The sequence below is a fragment of the Bacillus rossius genome, chromosome 3, assembly GCF_032445375.1.
Source record: "Bacillus rossius redtenbacheri isolate Brsri chromosome 3, Brsri_v3, whole genome shotgun sequence".
Lineage (NCBI taxonomy): Eukaryota > Metazoa > Arthropoda > Insecta > Phasmatodea > Bacillidae > Bacillus > Bacillus rossius.
Window position 1 is genome coordinate 114,876,191 of NC_086332.1, and position 21,225 is coordinate 114,897,415.

Here is a 21,225-nt window from a genome sequence, read left to right on the forward strand (position 1 = left end):
TTCAGAAATATGTGTAACCAGGTACAGAGAAAAGCAACTGTGTTGTAGACCTGCCGCACACTAACCAATGGGCTCCTTCTTCACCTGCATCATGTTGGTTGACGGACTGAGGCCTCCGCCTGCAAACAGCTGTCCTGCAACAGTGGGACACTGCATTGGCACAGCATCGCCAACACGACAGTGCGACCGAGACATTGGAGCAGTCACACACCACATCTAGTGCACACGTCAATAGGCCCGTGAGAGTACTAGTTCTTTGATTTGAAGCAAATATCAAATGGAATGTTTCAAATATTCTCAAAGTCTAATCATATTGCATTGTTCTTGATGAAGCTGTTACATTTATTTCATAAAATACAGGATTGAAGTAAAAAAATAAATAATGGTTTTAACATATGTAATGTTTGAACTGATAAAGCGATTAACTAATTGGGCCCTATGAATAAATAATTCAATAAAAATGATAAAATAACCATGCCTAATATTAATATTGAAAATTCATGAAAGGAAACAGAGTGCCACCTTTTGATTTTTTTGAAGCAACTTTGTTCAAGCAACACATATACAACCAAAATAAAACAATATTTTTATGAGCGAATTTTAGGCTTCCAATGTTTTAAATCTTTGAAACAAATGCAAAGTCTCACAAAAGACGCAAAACTTTGCATCACTACCGAAGCTTCAAATAAAACTAATAGAAAATGAATATGGCAAAGTCAAATTGATAATACTAAAAAGAGCTTAGATTGATTCTTTTGGGCAAAGCTTCGCACAGGCCTATGTCAACAGGATGTCCACACAAATATATAATAAAACTTCTCTGACATTTTTTTCTCTCACAATAATTCACCTATTTTGCAATTTTCTGAAGGAAAAAAATCTATCCTCCAGTATCACAATAGTTGGCATAGTTAAAAAAAAAAAACCTTTGCATAAGTCATTTTATGGTGTTTATGAATGCACTAAAACACTATCTAGAAAAAATGTTTTCACAGTCTGCGTGATGGCAGACTGGAGCATGACATACTCCTTTCAAATTACTACCATTGGAAAATTTCCATGACTTTTTCAGAAATTCAAGTAAATTCCCTGACCAATTTAAACTTCCAGAGTTTCCCTGACTTTTCAACATATGGACACCCTGGTCAAACCTTCACAGAATCAAAAAACTACCTTCATTACATCTACAACCACAACAACTATCTTCACTGTTCTGCAGCTTCATGCAAAGCCATTAAAAACATAACTTCAAACTTTCTAAAAAAAAATTGCTGGGAACATGCTGTGCTTACCACTGAACCACTGAGCACAAACCTTAAAGCAAACCACTTCGCACAGGCAAACACATGCTTGGGACAGTGAGCAGTATCAGGAACAATAAAACTTTCAAGTGAGTTCACATTCACCTTTCTGATAGTTGCATTGGGAAGTCAGAAATATCATGAAATACTACATAAAGTATCTAAGTCGCAATTAATACAGAATCAAATGAATATTACCCTTTTCCTTGAGTATGTTAGAATCTTGTCTGGTTATATTTTTTTTCAATACATCCGACTTGCCTAACAGATTAACAGAGAAACTATCAACCAAAAGAAAACAACAGACAACCACATATTGTGCCACAAGTTTTTTTCATTTTTTATTTCATTAATGAGTTATTTGAAGATACTGTCAAATTTTAGCATCAAAGCACATTCTAAAATGGTTGCCAAATGAGGAAAACAAAACTGACCAACTAAAGATATCCATTTAGAGAAAATTTAGATATTTACTAAACCTTATTTTCGAACTGTAACAGAATATGCACGTAATCATTATTATGAAGAATACGTGAACTTTTACTGATATTAGATAAAATTTAGTAAATATCTATTTAGATAGTTTGAGACAAAACAAAATGCGAGAGAGCTATCGTGAATAACAATAAAACCAAACAACCAGCATGGCACATGGTACTGAATCTCAGGTACCGAGGATGGTCATACTGTCAAGAAATTGCTCGGAAAATTACCACAAGAATATAGTAGACACAAACACAGTTTTAGATTTTAAATTAGATATTTTTTTTCTAATATGAAGATTTTAACATTTTGACATCAATGGAGCATGAAGAATATGAGCAGACACAAAAATGCTTTTGGGTGGGGCAGTAAGAAATAAGTGCCACAAACATTCATACGGCAAATACAGGACTAAATTGAGACCACACCGTTAGAAAATTAAAATATGGACAAGCTCTCAAGGACTTTTGCAAAATACTAAGGGCCGGTTTTATAACCTCCGGCTAAAGTTCCGGCTAAAATTTAACCGCAGGCTAGCTCTTATTTCGGTTTTATGACTTCCTGTTAACGTCTACCTTCCAGTTAAAGTTCCGGCTAACCTAGCGGGTGGATGAACCGGCCGCTAGCTGCTTAACCGGAGGCTAAGCAACAGAAAATAAAATGGCGATGTATCAGGCGAGGTTAGTTGTTGTTAGTGATGATGACTATTTGAGGAATTCTATTGAATATTTGCAGGATGCGATGGAATAATTTATTACTAAATGTAAAATGCTTCGCATTCGTCAAAGTTTTATTAAAAATTACATGGCATGAAAGTGTAGTCACGCTTTTCTATTCTCGTCGAGTCGTGTATTATTATTTGACTTTAATTGATCACGAAGTACATTAACGTATGCTATGTATATAAACTTAAATGTTCCTGCTTAAGAATATGTGTAAATAAGTGAATTTTAAAATTGCAAAACGAGGGTTATTATTACGGGTAGGTACCTATAAAATGCGTGTTTTCGTGGAAGTTGTATCTGTGAATTTTTATTCGTAATACAGTGGACATATGCCGGGAATGAAATGCACTTCATACGACTTCAGACGTGGTTATAATTCAATGAATACAATTGAATGTGAAAATAAATGTTACCCAATTATCCCTTCCCTATCTTACAAACCATTAGGTACTTATTATCTACCTGCCACACAAGTGCAAAACGAAAACAGCACTGGAATTATTCTGTTTACCGTATCCAAGTTTATCCCTTGATCCTATCGGCATGACCCTTTATATGTTGGTCTTGTTTTACATTATACTTGCTGTTTTAATTTAGAATGTTGAAAAATCCTGTACACAACACAAAATACCTAACATATCACGATGCAAACAAATTATGTCAGGTCTTGTAAAAATATATTTCTTTCGTATACATTTTACAATCATAATTATTTCCCCAGTGAATATATCTAGGATCTCTCGACCTACTAAATTAAAACAGCAAGCATCCTATACCACAAACTAATTCCATCAGGATCGGATTAATTTGGATACGTGATACGAAACTGTTAGTACAAAAATGAAACCTACACCAGTGAAATGAAAATCGACAAGTATTTTCCCGAAACGGGGTCTATATTATTTGATTATGAAATAAATTTATGAAATAAATAAGTGTTCTCTAGCAAAAATGTCATCCCTATTTATTTGTTGGTATAGAATTACTTCGTTAGTTTTGGCTTAATATATAACCTAACAAAATCATGAGTTTCAATACAAGAGTAAAGTTGAAAACACACGGTTTTGAATCGTAAATTGTAATTTTATGGTTTAATACAAAGCAGGTTTGACGTCAAAGTAGTTTTTGGTTAATTTAATTATATCTGTTGCAAGATAAAGTTCGCGGCATATTTCTTTACTGCAGCTGTAAACATTCATAATCACAATACAAACAAACAGCTGACTAACATTCTACCAGAAAAAATAACTGTCTTGCAACAAAAGTTACCAAATTCTGTTTTATTTCATTACCAACACACCCATTATTACACCACACGCTTCGTCAGGTTCCGGTTAGCCAACCGCAGGCTAAGAATGGGTCATAATACACCCCTCGTTCGTTAACCGGAGGCTAGCCTTACCTGGAGGCTAGCTAACCTGAGGATTTAGCCGGAGGTCATAATATCGGCCCTAAATATGTTACAAATTGTGAGAACACTGTTTTATGAGTCACCGCCGAGTAAGAGAAATAATAAAATAGATAACCAAACTATAGATGGCATTAATATTTTTTAACAATTAAAAAAATTATTAAAAAAATAGTACTTTAACTTTTCTAGTTAACCTATTTTGATCTAAATTAATTAATAAACATTTCTGGGTTCAAAATTTAATTTTTTTTTGTATTCAGTCCAAATTAATCATATTTTTAATTTGGGCCCTGAATTGCAAATTCTGCAATAACTTGTAAACAAGGCACATCAAAAAAAATTTAAAAATTAAATGTTTATTTTTTATTCTTTATAGCAATTATTTTTTTAATATGGTATTATATTAATCATTTTGTAATAATTCATTAATTTGTCATTAAAAAACTTAAGCTAACATTATTTGGTAAATTAAACACTACAACTTGATATAAGGCCATATTACTTAATCTGAAACTCCTAAAAATATACCTATGGCATTTTAAAAAAAAATTATCTTGTCATTTTAATATGTTGTTTGATAAAACTCAATTTACGTGAAAATTGGTTGACAAAAACTTCCCTGACAAAGTATATTAGAAACAAGATTAAATAACGCAAGGTTTTTGAAGAACATAGACTTATTAGTTACAGCAAAGACTTCTTGTTTTTCTGTTAAATTTATAGGAGAAATGATTAACAATGTAGACAAGAAAATGCTTTTCCTGCATACAAAAATTTTCAGGTAATGTGGATAATGGCATATATTTTGACTTTTACTGTTTGAGACACTGATCTGTACTGTTTGAGAGACCTTTCAGAACAATTTATACTGCTGTCATGAATGGGAACATGATGTATTTGGAGAAAAGCTGAAAAGCTGACGCTGCTTAACAATATTATTTACACTTTTCAAGCAAATATTGAGGTCTGACTGAAAATATATTTTTCAAGTATAGTGGAATTAATGATTATTTTCATAAGTAAACATTACTGCAAACACTCATGGGATTGTACGAATAGAAAACAATAACATTTAGTCGAAAATTTAAATTCATAGCTGCATGTAAAAAATTTTTGTCTGGTTATTTCTTCAAAACACAAAAAAAAAAAAAATTTCAATTTTTGCACTAAACTCAAAAACTTAAGTCATGATTCTTGCTAACAGGTTCAGTGAAGTAGCGAAAAATTATTTGGTGAACAGAGAACTGACTAGTAGGAAAGGTAATATACACATACAATACTTAAATCATAGGACTCAACAGTAAAAAAAAATCACTTTCATAAAATTGAAAAATATTAAAATTGAAAAAAAAAATCTTAAGTGACCAAGGAAAAAAAAAAGCATAAATATACTGGAGAGATCACATGGTGATGCGACTAATTGGTAAGATCAGCCAGTCAAAAAGTCTCCTCCAGTTTATCTAATGACATTTTGATAAATACATCACTGTAATGTAACACACATGAAAATGGCAGTCTTTACTAGATGTTCATTTCATTCATCATGATGTACAGTTAGTTTAAAAAAAAACATTATTCAGAGCAGAATCATTAGAAGTGCATAGGGAACCAGATGCATGCACTTATCAGGGAGTAACTAACACAAAGGTGAAAAAACTATAATCAAGCCAGTAAACTACAATGAACAGTGCACTATCCTCAGAGTGCGTACAGTTTCATACAACTACTTGTGAAGTTCTGCAACGGGGAGCAGCTTAACAACACAAAGGATGAAGAGTTGCTGCAGCATTTTTTACTTAAAAGAAATAACTGCACGAACCAATTCAATTGGGATAATTATTTATTTGCTATCTTAATTTTAAATGTGCTTGGATTTCCGAACTTAAAAGGAGTCTTTGAAAAAGAAATGGTAAGTATATGAATTTAACCAGGGAAATTGAGTTCTCTCTCTTCAGACAAACTAAAAGTTACAACTAGAAATAGAAATAAAGAGATTTTAATTTGTCACTAATCTAAATCTTAAATTGCACAAAGTGCAATAAATAGATTACTGTTATAGCAGCCAAAAAACCAAAAATGTATTTAATGATCATAGAACAGTGAAATTCATAAATTGTAAAACTGTTCCAATGCAAGACATATATTTAAAATTTCCCTATCACAGATGAACTGTACCATCTGCTTTAATGTTGGCTGCAATATACCTGACAATGACATCTCCAGATGACAGCCAATACTTTCACAAGTGGCAAAACTAAGTGTATGTTCACTAGCCTTTACAAAAAATTGTTAAATTGAAATTTTTTTAAAACCATGCCTTTTTAAAAAGGCCTTTTTTTTTGTAAAGATAGATGTTATTTCTGTTTAGGTTCTACAGAACCGAAATACCTTATCTAACATAACCTCATACTATGTAACTGATGAGGGATACATCAATTCGATAACAATATTGTTTCTTGAGTTTAGTTCTTGTTGAAAGAGGTGTTGATAGAGACGTCGCGCCTGACAAAATGCAGAGAAATTGGCGAAATAAGACATTGCTTACATCCAGAAATGATCCCAGCAATTGCCGGGAATGATTTAAGAAAACCATGAGAAACCAAAATCAGGATGAATGGTCTGGAATGCAAAGCACGAGTCCTTCCAAGTGAGTCAGATGTTAAACCATTCTACTACCTTGCTCAGTATACCACCAGTTCTTTAACTAAGAATTAGATTAGTGTGATTAAATTTCAAACCATTTATTCTTGTGTTTCAAAGGTCACAACAAACTGAGTTTAAGATGACCTCAAATATAAGACAATGTCGTGAAAATGACCAAAAACCTCAAACATAAGATGAACCGAAACATAAGATAACACCAAATTGTAAAACGGTTATGGTCTGATATGAATCATTAAAATTTACATATACTTAATTATATTCATGATAATGATAATCATACTAATAGAGTATCACCACTGGAAAACTATCAATTTTATTTTTAATGTGTGCCAGAACTACCTAAACACTTCAATCACAAATGGGAATGTAGTTTTGTATCTCTTAAATAAATGATCTGCACAGCTAAAACTCAGTTTCTTAGGAACTGGACCACGCATACATTTATTATGCATGTCTTTATTATGGAAAGTAATTAAAATCATTATTTAACACTCATTAAGCTGATATGCTAACATGAGTAAACTATCAAACACACACACACACACACACAAAATGGTAGAAATCTGACATGTATAGTTCAGCTGCTTGCTACCAACGTGCAAGAAGCAGTGAAATCACACACCAGGCAAGTTATAGCTGTTATTAGTGAACAAACTAATAAGTAATATGTAAATTATAAACTACATTTAAAAACAAGCCAGAGCTGAAATTCAGGGGAAAAAATATCAATCAAAAGCAAACATTAAACTAAACTACAAAAAAGTCAGATTTTCACGAACATAAACTTGCTTATAAAATAAAGTTCACACAAAAAACACAATACAAATATTTGAAAAAGTTATTTACCTTTCCAGCATGATCTGCATACCGTTTGCTTTGTTCAAGTATTTGCAACACACCATGTGATTCTTCTCATGATTAGAAATTATAATAAGTTATAGCCATGTGATTATTCTCATGATGAAATTATTATAAGTTATAGCCATAATCATAACATGAACAAAAATTAAAACAGTAAAAAAAAAAGGTGTGGGGGGGGGTTATGCTTTCCTACAGCATTTGCTTTGCAAAGTAAGTTTTGACCATAACATCCCTGTGAAGTTAAGGTTGTACACCTAGGGGCTTTACTCCCCTGTTATAAAGTTGTTCCAGCTCAGGGGGCAACTCGCGGCCCGCTACAACATTTCATACAGCCATCTCAACAATTATTCAGCAAAATCAGATAAACTGTTATGTATTCTACATCTTTTTGCATGTGTAGGATAATCTGTCGGTAGACACAGTTATAAAACCATTATGTTCTCACCGAAATATTACAAAATTATTTTTTTAATTCTGATTTTTTTTTCATGTAAATTCTTTTTAAAATTATTTTTTTTTGTAAATAATTTTAATTTAGAGAATAATTTCTTTTGTTTCTTAATCACATGCCACACATTGTAATATAGAATAAATAATACACAATAATATATTTGTGGTAAGAAATTTAATATTCACTAACATGTGCTGGCCTTCGGATAAGTTTCCAAACTGATATCCAGTCCTCGGAAAGAGTGAAACTTGCATCACTGCTGTAGCTAATTGGAACACTTTTAATTCCTGCCAATTACTCTTCCGGTAATGAGGGCACCAAAATACGAAGTTACATTTGGCCTAACTGGATGAAAGTTGAGCCAGGTGTGGAGAAAGGCTATGTGCAAGATGTTGACAGGAATGACAGCCAATGGTAGCAACTAAGGACACAACCTTTCCTGGTTGAAAGCAAAACATAGGCTGCCACCAGTATTCTATTCAGAACTTTATACTACCAGTACCAAGATACAGTGCATTATCCAATCAGTCGGGACAAATGTCGCGCAGTAGGACTGGGGATCTATCAGCCCCGATGTGGGAGGAACGAAGACAGGGCAAGTGTGTAACACTGCAGATACCTGCCCTCTCCTACATTAAGTAATTATTGTTTATGAATAATATTTTCTACAATTACGGTAGAGCAGCTAGTTCAATAATTCAAAGTCGCAGTGCCTTAGTTTAATAGTGTATATTTAATTTGCAAAGTTGTCAGATTAGTTTTTGGGGGATTTCTGAGCATACTATTTCTACAAAACCATTTAGGTAACCTGTTACATGTTTAAAATTTAGTGCCTGAATTTAGACAATGTTTAAAAGTGGTTTGATTTTAAGTATTTTGAATGGATACTATATTAACATGGTAAGTTCCCTGTTAGTATCAGAGAGAAAAAAAGAAAAGAAGGAAAGAAAGACAGGGAGTGCGACAATCAGGCACCTCCCGAGACAGGTAGTTATTTTCTAGTTATCAGTAATGGGAAAATCCTGCTCATAGGCACGTGACTGCGTAGCTAAGAAATGGTGTCAGGTTGCATATATCCAGCACGCTATTTTCAACAGTCAATCAGGACGCCCCATGCTGGTGTGATATGATGCTCCAGAACTTCAGGGGATAAATGTTGTATTTGCTAACCTAAGGGAACTGGCCTTGAAGATGAGGGTTTTGATGTATTTATTTCCTTATTAGGTAATGCTTGTTGTGATTGGCCCATGAAGCTGCCTCACTCTGTTCTACTTGGACAAGGAAGATAGCTGCGTTGTCCAACTACTAGTATGTTGTTAGATGCTGTCCTGACCAGTCGTGTCTGGTGGCGACTCTCCGAAACACATAATGAAGAATTAAGGGGAGGGACGTTTTAAGTTTACTGGTCCAGGTCGGCTGCCAAAAAAAATCTTTTTCAGAATAGTAACTTAGAAATTTATTGACCACGAGCGTCGGTATTGACTTATGGCGACCGCAAATTTTTGTGCAGCAAACGCTCCAGAGGCCTTGTGCCCTGGCACATACCCACAACAAATGTACATATTTGGGAAATTTTATGAGATGTTTAATTGTTTGTCATCTTCAGAAAATCAGTGAGATGGCAATTATCATAAATATAAAATAAACTAATTGTTATCACGTGTGCTACAAGGTGTTTTGAAATGTATAAAAGATTGTATTTGTTCACATGTTGGCAACAAGAATAAATTTCAAAGGACATGCAACAAAATTCTTTTCTTTAGAAACTACTCTACAAAAACCAACACTAAAAAAATAACTTCGGAATTTTCAGTATAAAATTTTATTGCAATGGTATTAGCCTAGCCAGGCCAATTTGAAGTGTGACAACTGGGCCATATTTGTAACTAAGGGAAAAGAGGACTACAAAGGCTCGTCTAACAGCCAATCACGTCACGTGGAGCAAAGTTAGGTGTGACCAAGGTCGCAAGTAGCTTCGGGACAGAGTGCTTAGCACTTAGGATTATTCGGCCGATCTGCTGCAGCACAGCACTTCTGCAGCGTTGTAGTTGAAAAAATACTTGCTGCATCTCTGCAGCTAGCATATAACTCCTACGGTTGGCAACACTCCAAAAACTGACGCTTTAAATTTATCATTATCAAACGCATCTCATGCATGAATACATATCTCCCTCTGTGTATACACTTTTTGTTAAATCCTCTTCCAGAAAATAACAATTATGTTTTCCTGTTAAAGTTTGTCAATTTTTTTTGTGTTTACTTGTAAATGTGATTACTACATTTCTGTATATAACTTTTCCTTGTTATTTAGATTAAATTCACATTCAGTGTGTTTACAAACACCTGATGAAACCGTTTCTGGACTTTTTTAGGACCATTTATTAGTTATTTCTTAGAACATTTTTTTGTAAAACAGGGTAATTTTTTATGTAGTATATTACTTATATAGGTAATAAGCAAAATTAAACATAAGCAAACGTAATGCGAAATATAAATGGATCTAATATTCTGAACAAGGCATGGTTTTTTAAGTAATACAGATGCTAGCCAAACTGGGTCCCTACAAATACATATCAGGTGAGCGAATTTCAGGACTCTCTGATGATAAATAAAATTTTCTGATGACTTTTTTTTTATCTACTCACATGCACACACTATTATAAAACTTCAGTTTGTCTGTTTGTTTGATGTTCGAGGTGGACGCAAAAATCACTGGACCGATTTTGGTGAAAATTTGTGTGTTTAAAAGCTTATGATCTGACTTAAAAAACTGTATTTTATCTAGCTACAATGACGGAAGTAAAAGATATAACAATAAAACTATAGAAGTGTGTTTGTATGTTTATCTGTTTGTTCGAGCATCATGCATAAACTACTGGACAGATTTTGTTGAAACATTTTTTTGTTTAAAAGGTTATAATTAACTTAAAAACTGGTTTTTATTTTATCTTGCTACGATGACAGGAATATAACAATAGAACCACATTTTTGCACTAGATGACATGTGAGCGGAGTTGTAATATACCACAAAAGATGAGCAAGATTGAATGAAAATTCACCATTTCATTGATGATGCTTCCTTCGTTTCCACGGCTACGGGCTTTTGCATTGTTGATGCCTTCCGCATATCCATGGCAACGGCTTATGCAACAACAGTGGCGCACCCACGAGGAGGGGCATTTAGAACAAGCAGCGCGAGTGTGTTGTGCCTGTATACTGCTATAGGAAAGCGCTGTACTCAGGCTAATATATATATATATAGTCAAGTGGGCCTGCGCCCCAGAAGCCTGGTCAGCCTCCGCCACCTTTCCCCTCACCCCCCGTCCCACTTCTCGTACTGGCAGCCACTCCATCTTGAGTATGTAGTCGGGTGTTTGTGTTTGAATAGCGCGCCACAAACTACAAGAGGGCGCTGTAGCGGTTGTGCGACGTCCCCCTAAATATGTAATAATAATATTGTATATCTGTTTATTTTTTCCCCAATCATTTGTGTCACCACTGACGGGTGGGATGGTTTTTGTTTTGTTTATTATATAAGTTTTAGTATGTAAGTTAAAGACGTTGCCGAGCGGACCCGAGCAGACCCGAACATGAAGTTGAAATGTGTGTGTGTGTGTGTATGTGTGTATATATATATATATAAATTAATTAATAACTCTAGTTTAAATAGTAATAGAGCCGTGGGAGAACGTGTCTTGATTTTAGGAGTGTTTCTTTATGTAAGATTACAAGGCACTTATTCGGAAAGGCGTAACAGTAAACTGTCAAGGCGGGAAGGCGCCATGTTGCTTCAAGGGAGCCCGGCGCTCGGCCGACGACCGAGGTAAGACACTGCCTTCCGCACCCGGGACTTCACTCTTTGTTCGCTGACTATTATTTCCATTTTTGCTTACTTACTTCAAATCTCTTTTACGTATCCCCGGGGCCTGCCTCGGTAAGGGGACTGTTTAACATAATCTTTGTTTTCAACTCCTAACCAGTCTTTTTAACTCTTAACCAGTCTTTTCAAGCCTTAATAATCGCTTGTGCAGGCCACGTGCGTAGGCCTTATTCCCTGCGTTCCGATTAGGTGCCTGGGGTCTTGGAGACGCACCTCGTGAGACCGTGTACGGGATTACATGCCAGTATTAAACATATTAATTCTAATTGTCTCATATTTTTTTGCACCGACCACGTTGTGACCTGTACCCCGTGAGCAGGCGTGTGGGACGCCTGGAGAGCCCACTATTACTCGTTATACCATAAGCGTGCCCGATGCTGAGAGTGAGAGCGGGTCAGGTCTGAGTGTACTACGGGAGTTAACCGAGGGTCCAGTCTTGCCTCACACGGGGGACGTCACGCTCTGAGACGGATCTTAGCCGGGTCCACGCGCCCTTCCACGTGGTGGCACCCATTACCAATCAACACCGTAGCAACCCTCTCGAAACCTGAACCCCGACAAAATATATATAACTAGGCCTGCGCAAATACTAGTTTTTTGTTGTGACGTAAATATCCAATCTAAGGTTTAAAATGTTCGCGAACTCAAAACCAAATTGCAAATACTGTTAATGGTAAACCTGTATTATAGTACTTATTTTATTAAATACAGGATTGAAGTAAAGGAAAAACTGTTGAAAATTTGTAACGTTTGAACTGATTAAGTGATTTACGAAATGGGCCCTATGTATAACATCAAACAATAAAAATTAAAACTAACGAAGCATAATATTAATATTGAGCATTCATAAAAGCAAACGGTGTGCCACTTTTTATTTTTTTAAGTAACCAACATAATTTATGCAAAACATAAAAAAAAAACAAATAAAAATTTTATCATGAGTGAATCTTAGGCTTTCAATGTTTTAAAGCTTTGTAATCAATGCGAAGCTTCACAGCAGACACTAAGCTTTTACATCAAAACCAAACTTAAAATAAAGCGAATAGCAAATTTCCTGGCGAAGTCAAATCAAATATTAAAAAGTGAGCTTTTAATGATTTGCTTATTGCAAGCTTCACACAGTCCTATATATAACCAAAATCAAACAAAAGCAAATGTAATATACGTTTTCTAGAATTTGCAGGAATGAAATGATTTGTGTGTTAGAAAGCTTTTCAGGAATAGTTTCTACATATCTTAAGACGAAAGTTCCAGCTATTTATATTTAACTAAACATGAGGCGTAAAAAAATAAAATGCAAATCAGCAAATGGCTGCTGGAATTACAGTTTCACAACTTCATTGCTGTTTATTAGGGACATTTGAGGTCCCCGACAAGTCCTTCAGTTTCCTTGCTTTTTCGTCACTTCCATGACTTGTAGACACCTTGAAAAAGAGATTTGTGTTTGTTTTAAGAGGCCTATACAACTGTTTTCAGAATATGATTGTAGGGCTTTTCGTTTGGAAAAATTTACAACTTTCCATAACAGATAAAACCATCATGATTGTTCAGAATATTGGATAAGGATAAATGAACTTGTCCCAAAAATATTTAATGCTTTTTAAAGTTCAGATAATAAGTTAAAAAAAATTTTAATGTATGGTTTTACACAGCTGCTTTATGGCTTTTGTGGAATTCATAAGAAAAAAATTTTAAATGCACACAGCAGAGTATAAAATGTTGACTAAAATGGTACATAAAAATGCATAGGTCACCGTGGGAAAACTCCCAGTATTTTCTTATGACGAAACATATTCCCGCACAATTATTTTGCCGGGAGACTAAAAAAATGTTTTCCAGTGATGAGATTTCAACTATGCTTCAGGAGATTGCCGCAGTACTACTAAGCCTATTGGGAATTAAGAAGGAGAATATGTATTAAAATCATTGCAATGCCAGTTGTCTTAGATATTTCAAAACTTGTAATTAATTTTGCTGCGACTATTTTATTCCAGTGTAGTTTCACTATCATAGATATTCATTTGGTACAACAATATATTTTACATGTCACCTAATATTTACGAATGTGACTATATATGGGTCCGCCATTTTTGTGACACATTTATATTCATTGACTAACTTTCCATTTTCACAAAATTACTCCTACCAAATGGCGTGTATAGAAAGCTAAGATATTTGCACATAAAAAAATCCCTTTCGGCGCGACCTACAGGCGTAGGTAGATTTGAATTACCTACTTTGGAAACTTCTATAAACTTCTGGAAAATTTTAAAAACTTAATGTACATAAAATCCTATATGTTCTCCAATATCTGATAATCCAAAATGATTAATAAAACATTTTCTCATATTTCATACAGCGAAAATTTTTGAATGTTTTAAACTCAATGCATCCAGCATTGAATAGCTTAGAAAGATTTTCAATATTATGGTTTCTATGGTAGTAGTGGATTTTTTTTTACCTTCAAACCCTTTTTTTTCTCTTGCACTAATAAATGGGCATATAAATATTTGCTTTGAACCAAGGCTTAGGATAATATTAAGATGGTTTAAAATAAATTTGAACAAATTTGATAGTACTGAAGTATGAAGTTTTATTAATTTCAACCCCTCAGTTACTAGTTTGTCTCACCAAAAATTGTTTCAGCCAAAGTGTTTAGATAATGTTTAGTGTTTTTACAATAAATTACAACAGATTTGATAGTATACCTACAAAAAAGATATGATATTTTTTTGTCTTTCAAAACTTGTTATTTTTACCCCTTGCAGTAATAGTTGATAACATAAAAATTAACTTTAGACAAAAGTTTTAGACCAAATTTAGGAAGTCAAATAAGAAAGGAATAAATTGTCTACATGGACGGAAGTTTTATTAATTTTTTTATTCCAACCCCCGGTTTTTTAATCCTTAGCTGTAAAGGTTCATCTTACCAAAATTGTTCCAGAACAATATTTTGGATAATTTTTTGAAAATGTATAATTAATGGTTATAGATTCTATAGTTTATCTAATAAGGGAGTTACGATTTTATTTATTCCTTAACCCCTGCTTATTCGACCCTTTGCAGCAAAGCTTGGTTGCATCAAAAAATGTTTTAGACAAAGGTTTTTGACAACTTTTTCAAGCTTTATAAACAATCTGAACTGATTTAATAAAGTGCTTACTAAAGGAGTTATGAATTGTTTCGTCCTTCCAACCATTGTTTTTTTTTTTCACCCCTTGCATTAATTGTTCCGTATAAAAATTATTTTTAATGAAAGTTGCAGATAATATTTGTTGTTTTACAATAAATCAGAATGAATTTATTAGTGTTAATTAACAGAAATTATGAATTATTAAAATCCTATCCCTGTTTCTATCATCCCCTTGTTACAATGGTTTGTTTCAGACAAAAGTTTTAGATAAAAATTATACAATTTACAAACAATTCGAACGGATTTGATGGTGTGCCTACTAAGGGAGTTATAAATTATTTTTATCCTACCCCTGTTTTATTTCATATCCTTGATGCAATGGTTCGTTTAATCAATAAATTTTCAACAAAAAATTTAGATAAAAAGAATACAATTTTAACAATTTTAATGGATCCAATGGTGTACCTACTAAGGCAGTATTTCATTTTTTTTGTCCTCCAACCATAGCTTTTTTCATATCTAAATATATATAACTCAAAGGTGACTGACTGACATAGTGATCTATTAACGCACAGCCCAAACCACTGGACGGATCGGGCTGAAATTTGGCATGCAGGTAGATGTTATGACATAGGCATCCGCTAAGAAAGGATTTTGATTAATTCTACCCCCAAGGGGATAAAATATATAAAAGGGGATATATGCGAAATACCACTCACCGACTCACTCATCACGAGATCTCTAAAACTATACACCCAATTGACTTGAAATTTAGCATAGCTACTCATTTTGTGATGTAGACGCTCACTAAAAACGGATTCTGCGGAAATCAGATCCCAAGGGGAGTTTCGGGGGCGTAATATATCAAAATTTCCAGTTTTTGGTAGGAAATCACCATGGCAATGGCTGTTGCTTTGTTGATGCTTCATTCGTCTCTATGGCAACGACTATTTCATTGTTAGTGCAGTCCTCATCACCGTTGAAATTTTGCGGGTACTTTAAATATAAAAAATTGCCCCTTTTTTTCAAGTATATATATTTTACAGACTTGAAACTTCACAGTAATGTTCCTTATGTTACGCAGAATGACATTTTCCGAAAATTAGTTCCCATGTGTGGTTAAAACCAGGCAACAGTGGGTACTTTGTCTGCATGAGAACAGGATTTTGCATTGTTCATGCCTTCTGTATCTCCATGGCAACGGGCATCGCGCGGCAGTGGCGTACCCACAAGGAGGGGCATGTATAATGAGCGGCGCTAGAGTGATCTGCCTTCACTGAATATTTTTTTATTTACCATTGCTGTAAATGGGAGATGTGGCTTAATTTTTTTCCATTAGTATAGCCGTGCGAAGCCAGGTCGGGCAGCTAGTGTGTGTGTGTGTGTTTGTATATAAGTATGTATATATGTGTATATATATATATATATATATATATATATATATATATATATATATATATATAGATAGCTATGGTTGGAGGACAAAAAAAATGAAATACTGCCTTAGTAAGTGCACCACTGAATCCGTTCAAATTGTTAAAATTGTATTCTTTTTATCTAAATTTTTTGTTGAAAATTTATTGATTAAATGAACCATTGCATCAAGGATATGAAATAAAACATATATATATATATATATATATATATATATATATATATATATATATATATATATAGTTACGAACGTGAACAAGGCCACGGCACGTGCAGATGCAGAGCTGGCTGGTGGCTGCCGCAACATGAGATGTACCGCGCGCGCCTGGAAGATAACAAGGATTGTCGCTTCCCCCCTCCTACCCACCACTCCCCGCGCGGCCCCCTGCCTTTGACACGTAACTGAAACCTGACAGCTGCGGAGTTACGCGAGCCGCCGACACGTGTTTCCAGAGATTTCTGCCGTCGTGTCGGTGCGGAATGACGTGAATGGCCTCAGCCGCGCTCGTGAGTTCCAGAAATGACGGCTGATATATAAAAAGAGGATCTCGGCCTCAGCAGGGAGTTTAAAGTGAAGTCGGGAGTTTTCCCACGGCGGAGTTTCCGGGCGATAGAGTGGCGAAGTCCCTGGATAAAGGTTCCAGGGCGAAGAGTTCAGTTCCGGGTAATAGTATCGCGAGTGCGGCGGAGTTCCGAGCGAAGTTCCGAGCAGATCCTCGGCGAAGGCAAGTGCGACGGCGGCGACAGAGTCCTGCGGCTGAGATCCACGAGGGGCGCTGCGGCGAGAGTTGCGGCCCAGCGAGGTGTGTGGATTGTAAGAAACGAGTGACTGGTGAAGCAGCATTTTTAAGTGCAAATGATTATTTGGCAATTTTATAAGATTGATTGTAAGTGACATAAGTAGTGGCCATCAATAAAACTGTGTGTGTAATAAAATCTTTAATTGGGCTATCCTTTACGAAACCGCAGTAAATCCTAACTATATATACACAAATACATACATACATACACACATATAAGTATAAATATATATATATAACTTTAGAGTTGCTGATGGTTTTGGTGTCTAGGGACCATGAAACAAATAAACTATATAATAATTTTTTCGGCAGTCACACCATTGTAATGGCTACAATAAGTAGTCTTTCTTCGAAATCTACCTAAAAAAACACTCCAGCCAATAGTTATGTCAGTTGTGAACAACAAGGGCGGGTGCCTAACTTGGTAACTCTGATTGCTGTGGGGGAAAGAATAATGGGGGATGGTGGGTAATGCGACAACATAATGCAAAGTACTGATATCACGATCCTGCGCAGCACATACCAGGACGGAATGCCAGAGGGGCAGAAAGCATTCCCCCCACTGGGGCTTCCAGTCAAGGCAATGAATGCATTTCTCCAAGCCTCCAGCTGGTCAGAACTCAAAAACTCTTATAATTCAATGAGGCTGCTATCTTTGTGGCAATCTCGCGACAAAAATCAAAAATGTGGTGAACACAGTGAGCAATGCCAATGTAGCTCTGATACTACACTCGTTACAGCCCGAACAATAAAGAATTTTCAAGTAGCCAAGGTCTAACTATGCAAAAAATATCATATAAGGGTTCAATTATATGTTAAATTTGGCCAGGGTAGTAGTAGATATGTTCTTTAAACATAAAAAATTTGGCGTTGGTTTAGGCTATTTAGAGGAACTTGTCTGGTGATTGATAGTCCTCATTTTATCTTTCTTGATTGGGTAATAAAATCAGTATGTATCCGCCGTTATAGGTTTATTTTTAATAAATTGAACTTATTTAAAATTGAATTTATTTATATTTCAGGTCAAGGTTATGTGGAGATGAGCTAAATATTATTTGAATATACGGATTTGAGTGCGGCTGGTTGGATTGGAGCTGCCGAGAGGTCGTGCACCGGACTTGTGGTTTCCACCTGGACTGTGTCAACTACCCATGAGACCGTCATCTGCACGCCCAGGCAGCAGGCGTTCCTGCAGAGACGACAGTGCTAATATCACACGTAAGAGAGGTGCATGGGTATAGTGAGCCAGACATCTGGCTCTGTATTTCCGTTAGTGCGTGCCTCATTAAGGCTAGTGGTGTTGGACTTAGTGGCATGAACGGTAATTGCTTGGATAATTTATTTCCTGCCCCAGTCAATGCTTCGCAGCGCAGTTTGGACTGTGCTGTCCTTAACAAAACATTTTGTTAAGGAATTGCATTACAAAATTAAATACAGAAAAGCTGGTGTGGAAATTTTTTCTGGTATCGAAACAGCAGCATTTTGCATGTTTGAGTGGCTATCAAGTAGTAGCGGTGACAAACTCGATCTAAAAGTTATAGTTCAACCTCTTCACAACTGATAGGGTAGTTATTTTTTTGGTAAAATAATTGCAGTATAATGCATGAGTGCCATGCTGATTGATGAATCAAAACTTCTTCACGTATTATGCATTTCTGGGAAGTTATTTGCTAGTCCAAACAATTACATTCAGTATGAAAGAGAAGAGGGCTCAACCCTTATGTTCGGGTCAGACTATACGTAGCTTGCGACGTGAGCGAGTACGAGCAGGCTGGTGCTCAAGGTTTCCGCACAGGCCTGTTGAAAACGCCAGAGTGGAAAAGACTTGTGTTTCTTACATGAGATTTTGCACAATTAATTTACTATCATGAGCCATCAAGGTTGAAAGACTAATTGCCTTGAGCTGGAAGCATGGGTTAGCGCATACTAATGTGCGGCAGGGATGTAGCCACATGGGGCGGCATGGGGCGGTGAAACCCACACTCGGAAATCGCCGACCCACACTAATTTTATCTAAAAACCATATCTCTATTCCTGGATGTATGGCAAGGAATGTTATCTCCTTGTTGCGCTAAGCAGTTTTTGCCGCCTGGCCGGAGCTGGAGGAGTGAATATGGAAGGGGGATGAGCTATTTTTAGACAGTCTTGCTGCGTGTGATGTGCCGCTGCAGAGAAGCTCTCTGCTACTTCCTTCCCACCCCAAGTCTCTACGTTGCTAGGCAACCATTCCTCCCCCTCTTTCCTTACGTTGGAGGGACAAAGACAAGGTCAAACACTCCGTGCCGCCTAGCCTGGCTCGTTTGCCGCCGCGCGTCTGATGATTTAGAGATAACAGTGCCGCCAGGCGTCAACAAAGGACCTTCCTATCTTCCGTGTTAAGTGACAAGCAAACCACTCTACTTCACCATCAAAAGTGACATGTAGGCCTATACTAAAACATTAATCTGTTGTATGAGTGTCAGAGTGGATAGGTCAGTTGGACTTGTGAAAGTTTTTCTTTGTTATTGAGAGAAGGCTTGTGTATTATGAGGTGATGAGTATATTTACTTGTTACTTCCAATGGCCTATTTCTAGAGTGCCAAAGGAGTGAGTGAAGAATTTGTGACAAATGGTATACTAATAAAACTTTTGTGAGAAAACTAACATAAATAAGCCATTAGTTTTAGTAATAACATTGTCGGTTCTGTATTTATTTTAAGATATTCACAAAGGGCTTTCTTTTACAGTAGTGTAAACATGTCTAACAATGGGAAAAGAAATCAGACAATTACAAAGTTTTTCGTTTCACAACCAAGAAAAAAACGGGAAATTTTTCTGGACGGTGAGAATGTTCATTCTGAAGAGACTACCAAATCAAATTGTAAAGTATCAGAGTTAGAAAACAAGTGCCTTGTGACAAACACTGCGCCTATTGAAGACCAGCCACCAGTGCCATCAACTAGCTCATCAAGTGTTGTGGGTGTATCTACAGAAGACCAGCTACCAGCAAGCACACTAACACCCTCAACTAGTTCTGCAGTTGCAGTGGGACGAAAACAAGCAGTCACATTTAGGCGAGAGTGGAAAACTAACAGAGCATGGCTGGTTTACAACACAGATGCTAAAGGTATGTTCTGCTTGCTGTGTCAAAAATTTAACAAAACTCCTTTTGATAGAGATACTTGGACAAAATCCCCATGCACTCGTTTGCGATTGGAAAGTGTTGTTCGACACGAAAATTGTGCTGCACATATTGATTCACTTAAACTTGAATTGCAAGCCAGCCTTCATGGTCCCATCAGTGACAAAATACAGCCAAGCATGTGTGAGGAAGATCTCATGAAAGCGTTTGCATGTCTATACTTCTTGTGCAAAAAGAAAATTCCTCATACAACAAACCCTGAGCCTATTTTGGACTTGGCATGCTTTCTTGGTGTTCCCATCAAAGACACAATTCGTGTAGCAAAAAATGCTAATTACTGTAGTAGAACATTCATTCAAGATATGGTAATTAGTTTATCCACTGTGATAGAAAATGAGATCTTGGGCAAGTTACAAAATGCACCATTCTTCTCAATTGAAATTGATGAGACTACAGATTCAGCTGTAGTTGAACAATTAGTCATTCATGCACGTTATGTTGACAGTGAAGGTGTCCTGCAAAGCAGTTTCCTGAAAATTATTGACATTCTCAGTGACTTAGGAAATAGTGGCCTTAGTGGTACAAAAAATTGTACCTCAAATTTGCAAGGTGTTGCCCTGAACTCTGTTAACATTTCAAATGCTGTTATATCATATTTGCATGATAGTGATCTATGTTTCTCAAAGCTGTGTGGTATTGGAACAGATGGTGCACCTGTTCTTACAGGTAAACATAATGGGGCAGTTAAAAAGATAAGAGAGAAACAGGTAGAAATTCAGCAACAGCTAGGTGTAGAAAATGTATGTGAAGCTGTTGGTGTACACTGTGCAGGCCACAGGTTGAATCTGGCTGTATCGCAAGCTGCTGAAAAGACCCTTGGAATAAAAAAATTCTGTGACATTATGAGGCAGGTATTTGACTTTTACCAAAACAGCTCTGTCAGAAGTGCTGGCCTGCATGA

The 21,225-nt window shown here is 35.9% G+C and overlaps 1 protein-coding gene across 1 annotated transcript in view; it reads right to left on the reverse strand.

Moving 5' to 3' along the window:
- LOC134531173 (embryonic polarity protein dorsal-like) overlaps nucleotides 1–21,225 on the reverse strand; it is a 117,116-nt gene that overhangs the window by 21,692 nt on the left and 74,199 nt on the right. Inside the window, exon 9 of the mRNA XM_063366805.1 lies at nucleotides 66–134. Coding sequence (XP_063222875.1) covers nucleotides 66–134 — 69 coding nt within the window. The remainder of the gene's footprint in view (nucleotides 1–65; nucleotides 135–21,225) is intronic.